We start from the raw sequence: 15,015 nt of genomic DNA on the forward strand, positions 1-15,015 counted from the left end.
TCTTCTTCATTAATGTCTTATTGTAGTAAATCATGAGATTGCAAAACAATTTTGAAGAGTTTCAAAGAACTCTTTTCTGAACATGGTCTGTCCCCTAAATAGTTTTTACAGGGCTGAGGAAATTGATCTGCTGTGGTAATGCTTGGCAAAGTGTAAACCATATTTTCTGTTTCATTCTATACTTAATAACAAACTAATTTAAAAAAAGTTTTCTAATTATTCTGCAGTTCATGTTTGGAAGAGAGAATGGAACTTTTCAAAATGATCTACTTTTCATTTGATTTGTTTTGGGAAAAAACACAATAGTTTATTTTTTTAATCCAAAAAATGAAAGGTTATGCTTTTTATATGGTGAATGAGTATCATTATACTGTGAAGGATGTTCAGAGTTCTTTACATGCATCAAGATAAAGCATAAATTCCAGAGTTTTTAATTACTTGTTTCCCAGTTATTGCATTCATTATTGTAAAGTGTATGTGTATAATATACTGTTCCATTTTCTAGTTATTTCTAGTTCATAAGACTAAAGTGACAGTGATGATCATTTTTTTCCTCAGGTATAATTTGGATGAAAGTTCAAGGTGTTGCCCTTTGCTTAATCAAATGTAACTTCTGAAGGAGTGAAAATTTCTATTTCATAATACTATCAAAGCAAAGGAATTATAGAATAGAATTGAGATAACTGTTATTTCTGTTTTCTTTTTAAGTTCTTGAGTGAATTTTGGTGTTAAGCCTTTTCTTACCTCATTTGTGAATTTTCTGTGAGGTTAATTTAATAATAGACACAGTATATCCAGATGTCATGATAAATCTTTGTGATAATATTCTCTGGTTAGTTCTCTGAGCATTATGCTCGGTATCAATCAATTTTTTACCAACCAGACAAGCTCTGCTTCATTTCCTGTCATTTTACTCATCAAGCCATTTTCTCATCTCTGCCTATCTAGTCTCTTACGCGTGAAGCTGTGTGTTCCTTAAAGGGTGGGATAAAAACTTGTTCTTTAATTTTCTTTTTAACCTAAAAGTTGACATCACACAGTTTTACAGCAGTCACTGGTAAAGTTAATTAGGATCTAAATTGTTTAACTTTCCTTATTGCCATTAGCCATTCTTGAATTTAGAAGAAAGAATTATTTTAAGGAGGTAGTCTCTGCGTTTGGAAAAGAAAATGAGATTATTTGCAAAATATTTGAAATGTGGTGTTTGTATTTTATGATTTCCTCTAATGATTGAAGGAAAGCTTAGGAATTGAAACCCCAGCTTAACATACTTATTTTTCACAGTGATGCAAATAAATTGGTGGGCCAGTTATGGGAGAAGATAAATTTAGAGAGTAAAAGGAAGATATAGACATACAGATCTAGTTAAGTGAATTACTTTCTAGGGCTTTACTTTGTTTAACCTATCAAGAGATGCTTTAATTTCAAAACTGTTGCCTCCCTGAGCAGAGCAAAGTATGTTGTAATTGTAGGAGCCCTGATTTTCTTTTTGTCCTTTCTTTCTAAAAGGTATTATAAATGTTTCTGACATACAGATATGTATTAAGAATAATAATGCACATTGAACACCAATAGATCTACCACCCATTTAATGAAGAAAACACCAACAAAACACGAGGTCCCCTTTAGTGATCTAATCTCCTTCTAAACTATCATCCAAAATTTGGTGTTTTGTATATTTACTTATGTATTTATTCATATGTATTTTGCTAAATAATATATAGTATTAGTTTAAGTATTTTAAAACTTTGTAGAGTCAAATCTGTGAGTATTTTTTGCAGCTTGCTTTTGTCATTCATTATGTTTGTGAGATTTGTCTATGGTAATATGTATGTGTTTATTTGCTTATCTGCTGTTCAGCATTCTATTGTATGAATATATCACATTTGTTTATCTGTTTTACTCTTAATGAATATTTAAGGTGTACCTTGTTTTTCCTGTTATAAATAATGACGCTATGAATATTTTTATGCATCCAGGTGAGTTTCTCTATTAATATATACCTAAAAATGGAATTGTTGGGTCATAAAATATATTTGTATGAATCTTTAACTTTACTAGACGTTGCCAGATTGCTTCCCAAAGCTGTTGAAGCAATTTAGAACCCCATATGAAAGTACAGAGATTTCTCGTTCTACATCCGCACCATAACTTGGTATCTCAGACTTTTTAATTTTTGCCAGTCTTATTGGCAGTCCTCATTGCTATTTTCATTTGTATTTCCATGATTGCTAGTGAGATTGAACTTCTTTTCCCATGTTTATTAGCTATTTAGGTTTCCTCTTCTGTGAATTGCTTGTTCATACAGACACAAAAATATACACACATATATTCTTTATCAGTTTTATGCATTACATAGATCTACCTTGGCTTTTCACTTTTTAAATCATGCCTTTTGATGAGCAGAATTTAAAAATTTTTGTGTATTACCCATCTTTTTCTTTTTTCTTTTTAAATTGTATCTAAGAAATCTCTACCCTAAGGTCGTAAAAGATCTTCTCCTTCTGCAGTTTTAAAGTTCTGCTTTTCAGATGTGGGTTTTTAATCCATAGAATTTATTTTCTATAGAAAAAAATTACCATTTTTAAAAGTTACCATTTTTTAAAAAGTACCATTTTAAAAATATGTAGATATCCAGTTGGCACCATTTAATGACTAGTCCATCTTTTCTCCACTGATCTGTAATGCTACTTCTGTTATATATCAGGTTTCCATATGTGAAAGTTATTTTGCTATTCTTTTCCATGGTCTGTTTTCTGCCCTTGTTTAATCTTCTATCGTCTTAATTACTATAGCATTATGATAGCTCTTTATATCTGATAGGGTAAGTGGGTGACTTTTCAAAGCAGAATAAAAGTAAAGGCAGTTAATGCAATGTAGTATAATAAGTGCAAAAAAAATTGGAATCAGAAGACCTCCATTTTAGAACTGTTGTTGCTTATCAACACGACAGATTCTGCATGAGTCTGATACAATAGTTTATTTGTATGAAGGTTTAAATGACCACAGGCTCAATATAAGCCAACCTTTTTGTAATTAATCTATTTTTTAAAATGAAAGCAACACTAATACAATATGTGTCTCCATTAGTAAAATATAGATTCTGCATGATTGGGAAAAAGCCAAGGACTCTGCCAACTTGATTCAAAGCCAAAGTCTCAGAAATAAGAATTAAATTTAGGCCACCACAATAACCATAAATATGCCTTTGGTGGTTTTCCTTTTTTGCAATGCTTTTTTTCCCTTTTAGCATGAATAATTTTTTTCTATTTAATTAAAAAGAATTTAAGCTCCAGGGTTGTTGGTGGATTATGGATGTAAGTTGGAAAAACAAAACATGGGAAAATATTTTCCATATTGTGATTGAATAAAATCATATTGCAAAATTCTGTGTATTAAAATTAGAGTGGTGTCGGTGGAGCTCAGTTGTTCAGATGATAGAATGTACGCGGTACACAATTAGCCAGGCTATTGTAGAAGAAGGACAATAATCAAGATATAAGGCTTACATTGAATGCTGATTGTCTCCCTTCTCTGCCTCGATTACCTTCATTTATGGATTACCTTTTAGTCTCTTCTGGGACAGTTGTGCTTCATGCACCACATTCATTTAGCATTTATTAGGTGTCAAGCACAGTTCTGAGAACTTGACATGTTTCAACCTATTTTATATGCTACATATATTTGTTTTTTCATATTATGTGAAAATCTGTCTTTACGAAGTAATGTGCCATAATAGAGAATGTAAGGAAGTCACAAGACAATGTTTGTGCGCGTGTGTGTGTTTGTGTATAAATGCAGAACATAAATCTTGGACATTGATTCATTTGTAATTCATCATCATGTTTTCTGTCTAGTTGACCACTAATCTAGATAGCTTGCTTTACATGCTTAGGATATTCACTATATGCTATATATTAAATATCAATATAATTTTTGATAATTTCTTAGAGCAATTTGTAGAATGTTTGTTGATATGTCTACCATAATCCATTTCAATTGTATCACATGAGCTTTTGGCATTCTATTAATATTGTAAAAGTTTTCCTGGTTAAGTATGTTTTGTAAGTATTGATTATACTCATATACATATAGTTTTGTCCACTTTTAAATATTCCAAAATATCAAGAAAAAATTATTGTGAGACATGCTCAGAGGAAAATCATGTCTCCCCAACAATGTAACCACTATTTATTCTTTTCCATATATTTTTCTAACATTTTGGTAGCTGCTCTTTGGAGATATATAACCCCAAGGCGGCTTTTGCCAAGTTCTCTTAGAATGCTTGCTCTGGGAGAAGCCAGCCTCTAGTAACCACAAGGTGTGTGGAATTCCAAGCTAGTAATAAGCTATATGGAAAGGCTGAATGAAGATGGAAAGGAAAGTAGGGAGAGAGAGAGCCCCAGCCTACTTCCGCCTTTTCCAGCAGTCCCAGCTGAGCTATGTATAAATAATGTTACAGATATTACATACAATTTTAAAAGATAAATGTGATCATATTTGACACGTTAGTCTACATCTAGTAGAGCACGATATGTACTGACTCACAGAGGCTCCCAAGCAACAATTGTGTGCATCTCTTCATGACTTCATATTTAGTGATGTCACCTTGGTAGCTTGAGAATAGCCATAGTTAGTGTGTTTACACCACAGAAATGAGCAGAACCAGAAACCAGGGCTCTCCTCCATCCAGAAAGCCAGTTGTTAAATATTTATTAGCCCACTACGGTCTGTATCTTACTTTTTTCACTTTATTATTTTTGAGTGGCTGCTTATTTGGTTATTTGTATGTAGCATAATTTATTTAAATTATTCCCTATTATTGACCTATTATTTCTTAAGGATATATTTCTTGAGATAGAATTTCTAGATCAAATGCTGTACACTGTAAATTTTTTCATAAGTATTATAAGATTGTATACCAGAAAGCTGTATACCAACTGTATAAGTACCGCGTTTCCCCGAAAATAAGACCTAGCCAGACAATCAGCTCTAATGCGGCTTTTGGAGCAAACATTAATCAATATAAACATTTATAATATAATTAATATAATATAATACCAGGTCTCATATTAATGTTTGCTCCAAAAGCCTCATTAGAGCTGATTGTTCGGCTAGGTCTTATTTTCGGGGAAACGCAGTATATATTTTAAAGGTATGTATGTATGTATGTATGTGTTGACCACCTACTAGGTATAAGGAAATGGTCTAGGCTCTGGGGATAAAATAGTGGTGGTGGGGGGAAGCCTCCTCATGGCGTTTACATTTTTATGGGAGTAATCTATATACTGCTTAAAAGAAGCTATATAACCCAGACAGACAGACTTGAAAGAAATACATTGGTAAATAGAAAAAGATACACCTGGAAAATATGCTGATGTGATGAAGTGAAAAGCTGATGTGACAATATTAATGTCAGATAAAATACAGTTTAAGGTGAAGAGCATTAGAAAGGTAAAATGAGCAGCTAGAGCATTATTGAATTTACATAACACCTCACATAGGCCTGAAAACGAAAACTGACAGGATTAGAAGGAAAACAGATGAGTTTACAGTTATGTGAGAGCATACCTCTATTAAAATGGATAGGTAAACAGAAAATCAGTTAAGAATATAGGGAAGATTTGAACAACACAACTAATGAAGTTGATCTAGTACATATAGAAAATTTTGTACCCAACAAATAGAGAATATGCCTTATTTTTTAGCACACAAAGAATACTTATAAAAATTGTGTCCTAAATCACAAAAGAAGTCTCCAAAATTTAAGGTAATCATAATCTGTAGACCACATTCTCTGACCACAGTAATTGAACTTGAAACCAGCAATAAAAAGAAATTTTTGAAAAACGCATCTGACTAGAAACTAGAAAATGCACTTATAAATAATTATTGGGTTAAAGAGGAAGCTTGGAAAGAGCAAGCAGAGTAAAGATGAAGTAGGTAAAAGGAAGGGCATATTAAAGATAACAACAAATTAGTAAAATGGGGGGGGGGATTAATACTGCCCTAATTTTATATTGTGAAGACCAATGATAGGACTAGAAAAATTGGCCAAGAAGAATAGAGGTATTACTTGAGCCTCTATTCCTATTCATGGTTTATTTCTACATTAATAATCTTTTTCTTTAAAATATATCCAATGTGAGCTAATAAGAAAAACATAGGACTCAAAGTATAGATTATAAATTTACTGTCAAGGGGCAGCTGGTTAGCTCAGTTGTTTAGAGCGCAGTGCTCTTAACAAGGTTGCCAGTTCGATCCCCATATGGGCCACTGTGAGCTGCTCCCTCCACAACTAGATTGTAACAACTAACTGACTTGGAGCTGATGGGTGTTTTATTTTAAAAACACACTTAAAATAAATAAAAGTTTGGAAAAATAAAATTGTCAAATTTTCAGGAGTGTTTGTATCTTTTCTATATAGCTAGGAAATTACAGAACTGTTTAAATGAAAACATCAAATTTGTAGAATTATTTTACTATTATTTATTTAAAAGATTTTATAGTGGTTTTTAATAGAAAGTTCTTTTTATATATTTAAGATATTTTTCTTTCCCTTCTTATAGGTCACTCAGATGAGTCGTCCAGACCTGATTCTCTTTCTGATGAAATATCTAATGGCTCTTATAGTTGGTATTCCGTCCATATTTTGGGTTGGAAGCAAAAAGACATGCTTTGAATGGGCCAGTTTTTTTCATGGTCGTAGGAAAAAAGAGTAAGTTGAAGTAAATTATCACAACGTTCACAAACTTCACATTCACATAAATTTTTTTGTGTTGCTTACGTTAAAATAATTTGGATTTGGAGGAAGTATTCCAACAAGATTGTAACCTCAGCTACCATCAGTTAAGATGGGCACAGTAGCATGTCTTAATTAAAAGCTAAAAGCTTATTCTGACACGGGGTGGCCGGTTAGCTCAGTTGGTTAGAGAGCAGTGCTCTTAATGACAAGGTTGCCGGTTCGATCCCCACATGGGCCACTGTGAGCTGTACCCTCCACAACTAGATTGAAGCAACTACTTGACTTGGAGCCGATGGGTCCTGTAAAAAAAAACACTTAAAATAAATTTTAAAAAGTTAAAAAAATAAAAAAAAACTAATTCTGACAAGATAGCCAAGTAGACTTGGGCTTAAGACCTGTTCCTTACTAGTTCAGAATATTTGAGGGAAGGCCAATTTTTATTTTTAAAAATCCAAATTATAATTTTCTTAAAATTAAAAACAAATTAATGCTTTTATATATTCTTATTTTATCCTTTTGATGTTCCTGTGAGGGTTGGTATGTATTGTCATCTCTGTTACAGATGAGAAAACTGAGACACACAAGAGAGGTTAATAAGTGCCTTGGCCAAAGTCACATGGGTATTAGATTAGACTTCCATTTCCAGTTATTATTGTGTTTCCAGGTATACCATAAATGATCTAAAGAAATAGCACGTTCTTCCATTCTGATGTAGTACATGTTAAATCCAGAATAGAAAAATGATGTTTAAGAAAGTGTTTTAAGAAAGTATGAAATGTTTAAGAAAGTATTTTAATTCATAGTTAGCCCACAGTGCTGCATATTAGAGGATCATGGTAAATATAAGACTTGCCAGAGCAGTCTTTTGAGGGCATATTAAAGAATCTTTAATGTTTTGAGCCCTTAACTCATAAAATAAAACAAATATGACTCTCCAATATTCACAAAAGAACAAATGATTTCAAACTTTTTAGTATTAGTCTTCTATGTATACTATATCTGAATTCTAAATTAATGGAGTCCATATTCCTATGATTTTACTTAACATACAGTTCATGGAAATGGGCTTCGGGGGAATAGTCTATAAAACTCTTAAGATTATATTTCAAATGCTGTGCCTTGTATGGGTTAATGTACTTTTCTTAAACAACTTAAAGTACTTCAATAACAAAATCTCTATTTTCTAAAATACCAGTAATTAGCAGTTTTCTGTTAAACAGATTAGATTTAGAAAATCACATTTAAAAAATATATCTTATTATCATAATATCATATTATCACTGCTACTTAGTGATATCAGATAATGCATTTATCCTTTACATACGATTTCCTAGGGCAGAGATGGAAAGAATGGAAAAGATTCATTCAACAACAAGAAACATGTATTTTCTAGGCATTAATTCATCCTTTAGGAAAGTTCTTTATTGAATGCTTCCTATGTGCCATTAACTATTTTGGGACACCGGGGATTTAAAAAAATCAGGCCAAGTCCCTGCTTTCATGGAGTTTCCTCTTTTGGGATTTATCTACGTATTCTTTGAAATTTTTAAATATATTTTATGCATATATATTTTAATCATAGTAAAACATAATGCTGAGGAAAGGGCTTGAGTTACACATTCCTGGTCATCTCTGGACCATGCACAAACAATTCTGTAAGAGGGTTGCGTTAGAAATTCCAGAGAGAGCCAAACCCAAGCTACCCTTATGGAGAATCATCCAAGTTATTTGGGGGATTCTGGTTGGGACAGAATCCTTTTGAAACTGGTTAAAATTCCCAAAGATCCTTCTATTTGGTTTTCTTGCAACCATGGATCCCCACCCAGTCAAGTCACTGAGATCCTCCAAGCCAGGACTGTGCTCTGGGCTAGAGAGGCAACCCCTCACTCTGGAGCGTGAGAGTGTGAGCATCCTTAGCTATTTCTGGTGTCTGTCTGGTTTCGCCTTTGAAAATGACTATAAGGTAATCATAATAGTGGTTACCAGTTAACCGAGCACATGTAATACTCCCAGCACTGTGCTAAGCATTTTATATATTGTTGAATCATTTACTCCTCTGAACAATTTTGGGATCATCATTTTGCAGGTAAGGAAACGGAGGCATGGAACCACGGTTTCATAGCTAGTGAATGCTAGAATTGAGCTTCAAACGCAAGCAGTCTGACTGTAAACCAGTCTTTGCTTTTATCCCTTCTATTATAGCGTGCTATAGAGACTGGCTTCTAAAATTGTGTAAATCAAGTTAGTGTTCTCCTCCTACGTGAAGCCACATTTAAGACTGTCTGACACTAACTGAAATGTATTTAGAAATCTTTTAGAATTATGTAGGTCACATCACTTACTTTCTCTGGACCTCTGTTTTCTTATCTGTAAAATGAGGGGACAAACCATCACCATTTGAAGGTGGATTAAATTTTTGGAACAACCAGAAGTCAGTTTGAACCAAGTTTTAAAAATAAATTTAGAAAATAAAGTCAGTGATCAAGACTGACTTGGGATGTACATATACATTGAGGACAGTGGAACAAATACTGGGTTTTGTTTTTCTTTTGACTTGTTCTTTTTCCTATCTAGTTTTTGACATTTGTTTTCAGGATATAAACATGTTTTATCATTACTTTATGATTGGCTTCTAAGCCACTTACACATAAGTTTCATCTCTGACTACTGGTTTTGTTGTGTGACTTTTGGCAAGTTCTTTAATCCCTTACAACCTCGTAGTATCTTCATCTATAAAATGGGGATCACAATATTTATTCTTAATGGATATGTCATATTCTCTTAGAAATATCCTCTCAGGACATTAGTGTCCATAAGAAGAATATTACTAAGAAGGATCAAAGGAGAACATATTTAAAACACCTGGTACAATGTGGGTACTCAACATATATTCTTCTTCCTTCAGCGCTTCTACCCCGGCACTAACACAACAACAGTGCTTTTATAATTTGAAAACAGAATATGTGCACTTTCTCACTGTATGATCCATATTGGAGGGTTTTTTAATTTAATGTAATTGTGTATCTGTGGAGTCATTGCAGGGTACTGATGCTCATAGTTACTTATTTACATAAACAGACACTGATCTTGGCAACTGTTTAATTGGGTCTTGTATTTAATTACTGCTTTGTTCATCATGATAAACATCTATCTGCTTTGAACACTTTCATCGCAGTTAAAGACTTTTGCCCTTGACAATAATTTTTTTAAAAATAAATTTCATTGGGGAATATTGGGGGACAGTGTGTTTCTCCAGGGTCCATCAGCTCCAAGTCGTTGTCCTTCAATCTAGTTGTGGAGGGCGCAGCTCAGCTGTAAGTCCAGTCGCCATTTTCAATCTTTAGTTTCAGGGGGCACAGTCCACCATCCCATGCGGGAATTGAACCAGCAACCTTGTTGTTAAGAGCTCGCGCTCTAACCAAATGAGCCATCCAGCCGTCCCTGCCCTTGACAATAATTTATCCTCTTAAATTTTTCCTCTAAGCCTTTACTATGTCTGGGACTTAATTGTACAATAATTTATCCTCTTAAATTTTTCCTCTACGCCTTTACTATGTCTGGGACTTAATTGTATGTTTGCTTAAATGAATTTATCATGTTTTGTTCTAATTATGACCACTCATGTTTATTCCAGCTTTTGCCATAAAATCAAGTTGTAGCCTTAAAACAACTGTTCTTACAAGTTAAAAAATGTTGTATCTGTGCTACATTGAGGCCTCCACTACTTCCATAAACCACGCAATAGAACAATTTTTCTACTTTATAGTAATATCTTTGTAATGTTTCAGTGTCCTTGAAGATCATAAAATTCTTTAGCTGAAAGGGACTTTTTAGAAATGATGAAAGTGTATACCTTCATTTTATAGATGAGGAAAATGAAGGAAAGGAAATAGTGACTTGCCTAAGATCATATATTTATTGCTAGAGTTGGAACTAAAATCCTGATTTCCTTATGCCAACACAGTCTTCTTTCTATCATACTACTTTAGGGGACAGATTGACACAGATTTTTGTTATATTCTTTCCTCTCTCAACGTGACCTTATATTGTCCTAAAGACATTAGGTGGAAAGCAATTAATTTCAAGAATAATGCCGGTGTGCCACAAAAGTATTGTTTCTTGGTCTATAGGAGTGTTAATCTGAATCTTAAATTTAGTATTTTGTTGTCTAGGATGGTGAATGAGAGCCGACAGGTACTCCAAGAACCGGATTTTGCTCAGTCCCTTCTGAGGGATCCAAATACTCCTATTATAAGAAAATCAAGAGGAACTTCCACTCAAGGAACATCCACACATGCTTCTTCAACTCAGCTGGCGATGGTGGATGATCAGAGAAGCAAAGCAGGGAGTGTCCACAGCAAAGTGAGCAGCTACCATGGCAGCCTCCACAGATCCCGTGATGGCAGGTGAGTTTTTTAGGTAGTTTAGTTTATTTCATGTGCTGAATTAGAGTTACACAGCTTAAGAAGGAAGAGTAGCCAATTGAACATTGTTAAGTTTTTTGAACTGTACTGGGAACAGTTGTCCCAGATTATGATCTGACTTAAAGCCAGTCAGAGGAGTTTAGTTTCGACTTGATGCAGTAAGCAACACAGAGCCGTTGAGGGTGCTGAGCAGGGAGGAGGCAAGGTGAAGGTGATGATTTTAATAAGATTAATTTAGCAAACAATTATGTAATACCGACTGTATCAGTCACTGTGCTAGACTCTGGGAATACAAAGATAATTTAGGCATAATCTTTGTGTTTAATAAGCTCACAGTCTATTAAGAAATAATATAGTCACTGTTAGTCGTGTAGTTAAAAACATGGGATCTGGAATAATAAGCCTCAGTTTTCTCATCTATAAAATGGAAGTAGTAATAATATCTGCCTCTTTAGTAATGTTGTAGAAAATAAGAGATAATATATCTAATTGCTTAGAACAGTGCCCGTCTCAGTAAGTTTCTGATATTCTATTAGTTTTGTAAGTGAACGACTAAAGTAAAATATAAGTATGATGGTACAGTCGGCCCTCTGTATCCGTGGGTTTTGCATCTGTGGATTCAATCAACTGTGGATCGAAAATATTTGGAAAAATAATGTTACCTTGTTGCTGATGTGTACTATGTAGTTAGGCCTACAATGGTTGTGTCTGTACTGAAGATATACAGACCTTTTTTGTCTTGTCATTATTCCCTAAACAATACAGTATAACAGCTATTTGCATAGCATTTACGTTATATTAGATATTATAAGTAATCTGGAGATGATTTAAAGTGTACGGGAGGATGTCCATAGCTTATATGCAAATACCACACCATTTTATATCAGGGACTGAAGCATCCTTGGATTTTAGTATCCATCCGCAGGGGTCCTAGAACTAATCCCCCATGGATACCGAGGGAAGATGGTATAGCTCAGAGGTTAGCAAACTTTTTCTATAAAGAGCCCATGGTAATTAATTTAGGCTTTGTGAGTCATATGGTCTCTGTTGCAGTTATTCATTTATGCTGTTGTAACATGACCATAGACAATATGTAGTCAAATGGGAATGGTTGTGTTCCAATAAAACTTTATTTATAAAAATAGGAAGGGTGAGAGGTCAGAGAAATCTTCATAATGAGAATGTTTGAGAGAAGGCTGGATATATTTTCTTGTTAAATTTGACAATGGAGACACTAGGTTAGAAACTTCTTAGGAGTTTTGCAGTAACTTGGTTGAGAGATGATGAAGGTTAGTAGGAAAGTGGTGGCAGTGGGAAGAGAGAAAGAACTGATCTGAAAAATATTTAGAAAGAAGAAATGAAAAGGTAGGAATTGGTGATGGATTAATGGCAGCTAGAGAAAGACTGTCAGAGTTTTTCCTTCCTTTCGTTTTTTTTTATGATTTCTAGTTTGGGAAACTGAAGGAATGAAAATTCTTATGCCTAAAATGGAAAGCATTCTGTGTTCACTTTAAAACATCTGTTTCTACAACTGTGGTATCTTTCAAATCTTATTCCAGCCTGTCTCACAGTCTTCTCTGTCATAGTGTAGGCTGTGATTCCTGTCCTTACGCTGTTTTTAGATCTTCTGGTTTTTCCTCTCAACTTGATGTCTTTGCCTTCTAACTGGGTCAGCTACTCCATGTTTTAAAAAACTGCAGTCTTTCATTGACTGTGATATATTTTTATCTTGTTTTTATCAATTTCTTTTTCCTTTCCATGGCAGATTTTTTAAATGAATATTTTGACTATTTTCTATGTATTCTGTCCTTGATTTCTTGTGTATCTATTCTTTTACTTCTTACCCACCTAAACTATACCTTACAACATCATCAATGACCTGTTTTTTTAACCACATTCAAATATCTTTTGTCTTTCCTGCCTTTTTCCTTCCATTCAGCACTCCTATGTAAGAAGCGTTCTTCTAAGTGCTAGGAACGAAGAGATGGAAGAGAGAAGAGTAAACAATCAGTTAGGATACACTTTAATGGGTATAATAAAATCATATACAAGGTGCTTTAGGATCCCAGAGAGATAAACTATTTCACGCATCATGGAAAATCAGAGGAAACTGCACAAACAACGTAGCACTTCTAACTTTGAATTCAGAGGAGGCAGTTGGAATTAAAGACATGGAAACAGTTACATGCAGAGGCAGGGAGGACAAAAGGCTTAAAGTTCCGTACTGGAGTATGGCTAGAGCATAGCATGTACTTTTGGGCAATTATGGTGATGAAATCAGGTTTGTATTTGAGAAAGATCACTTTGGCAACAGCATGGGAGAGGAGTTTTCAGGTAAGCCCAGCTGGGAAGTTTCCACTCTAATTTAAGGGCCCTAACTTAAGACACTCATAAAGAGGGAGAGAATCAGAGAGTCTTTTAGAGTATGTTTTGGCAACGCCACCCTCCCTGAACTATCAGCATTCTTTGACATTTGATATTATTAACCTCATCCTTTTCAATAGGATTGAACAATTATTTATAGTACAGTGCCTATGCATGTGGGGTACCCCATATAAAGAGATATATAGAAGAAAGGTGAAGTGTAATTTCTGCATTCTAGGAGGATATAACCTTACAGAGAAGATAAGACATACACATAAGAGCTAATTAAATAATAGTGCCAGCCAGCAATTAAGACAATGACTGATAGAGATGATTGATGTTACAGAACTTCAGAAGAGAGAAAGATCAGATTGGCCCATGAAAATATCTTAGAGGAGATAAATAGGGTGAATGAATGGTAACAAAAGATAAGTTCATATTGAGTAGAGAATTTCCAAAGGTAATTAATTATAGCGGACTTCAGCCTCTGAGTCCAGCACAGTGCTAAGCATATATATATTAGGAGGCAAATCTATTGAATAGCTAATGACTTTAGAAATAATGTGGGCATTTCCCAGAAATTCAGGCCCTAACACTGTAATCGTAGCCTACTTAAACTGTTCTGTATGTGGTGTCTGAACACTCGTACTATAAAACCCTCTGCCATACCCAGAACTTCAGAGCAGATTTGAAAGATTCCAAGACCACATTGAACCTTAAAGTCTAAATAATGCTTTTCATAATTCCAAAAGCAATCTCATGGAGATTTCTTTCTGCATCAGTCAATTTTTAAGTTTACTTATTAACTAACACTATCTTTTGGCCATCTTTTTCTCATCATCTCATGGTTTCTTGGTTATGAGAGAAAACACACCCACACCTTTCTCAATGCTCATTGTAGTCCAGACTCCTTGATGGATAATTATTGATGTCAGTGCTATGTAAAATAAAATAGATTTAGGTAAATACAGATGTGTATCAACTTTCAAAGAATAGTAATTGGTAATTAGATGAGAGGATGGTTAGAAAAGGAAGTGGATGAGTAGGTAGATGGAAGTTTGGGAATGAGTGATTAGGATGGTAAGTAGGTGACACAACAAGGGAAAGCTAGGGAATGCATAATGATATATTGGTGAAACTACGATAAATTCAGTTATTTATATTAATGGTAGCAAATAGTATAGAGCATCAAAAAGAGTAAGTCATCTTCAGGTTTCTTTTGTTTTGGCTATGGAATACACCATATAATCTTTTTATTAAATTAACCATCCTAATTGTTTTGTCTAAGCTTATATTAAGATTAATGTATATTTTCATATTGTATATTAGAGTAAATGGTTACAATGGCTTAAATGATTGTCAAAAAGGAAATAAACTTGGTAATTCCCATATATACAACTGAGATTAAATACTATAATTAAATTTATTTTTCTGTGTAGTTTATATCTAATTATCCATGGGCAGGTTGTTCGTATTCCAGAA

General features: G+C 33.9%; 1 protein-coding gene across 2 annotated transcripts in view; it reads left to right on the forward strand.

Annotated features, from left to right (window-relative positions):
• FZD3 (frizzled class receptor 3) overlaps positions 1-15,015 on the forward strand; it is a 65,474-nt gene that overhangs the window by 45,595 nt on the left and 4,864 nt on the right. For both annotated transcript variants that reach the window (XM_033134801.1, XM_033134802.1), the window contains 2 exons: positions 6,570-6,718; positions 10,918-11,151. In XM_033134801.1, the coding sequence (XP_032990692.1) occupies positions 6,570-6,718; positions 10,918-11,151 (383 nt within the window). The remainder of the gene's footprint in view (positions 1-6,569; positions 6,719-10,917; positions 11,152-15,015) is intronic.

The sequence above is a fragment of the Rhinolophus ferrumequinum genome, chromosome 18 (assembly GCF_004115265.2).
Source record: "Rhinolophus ferrumequinum isolate MPI-CBG mRhiFer1 chromosome 18, mRhiFer1_v1.p, whole genome shotgun sequence".
NCBI classification, from domain to species: Eukaryota; Metazoa; Chordata; class Mammalia; order Chiroptera; family Rhinolophidae; genus Rhinolophus; species Rhinolophus ferrumequinum.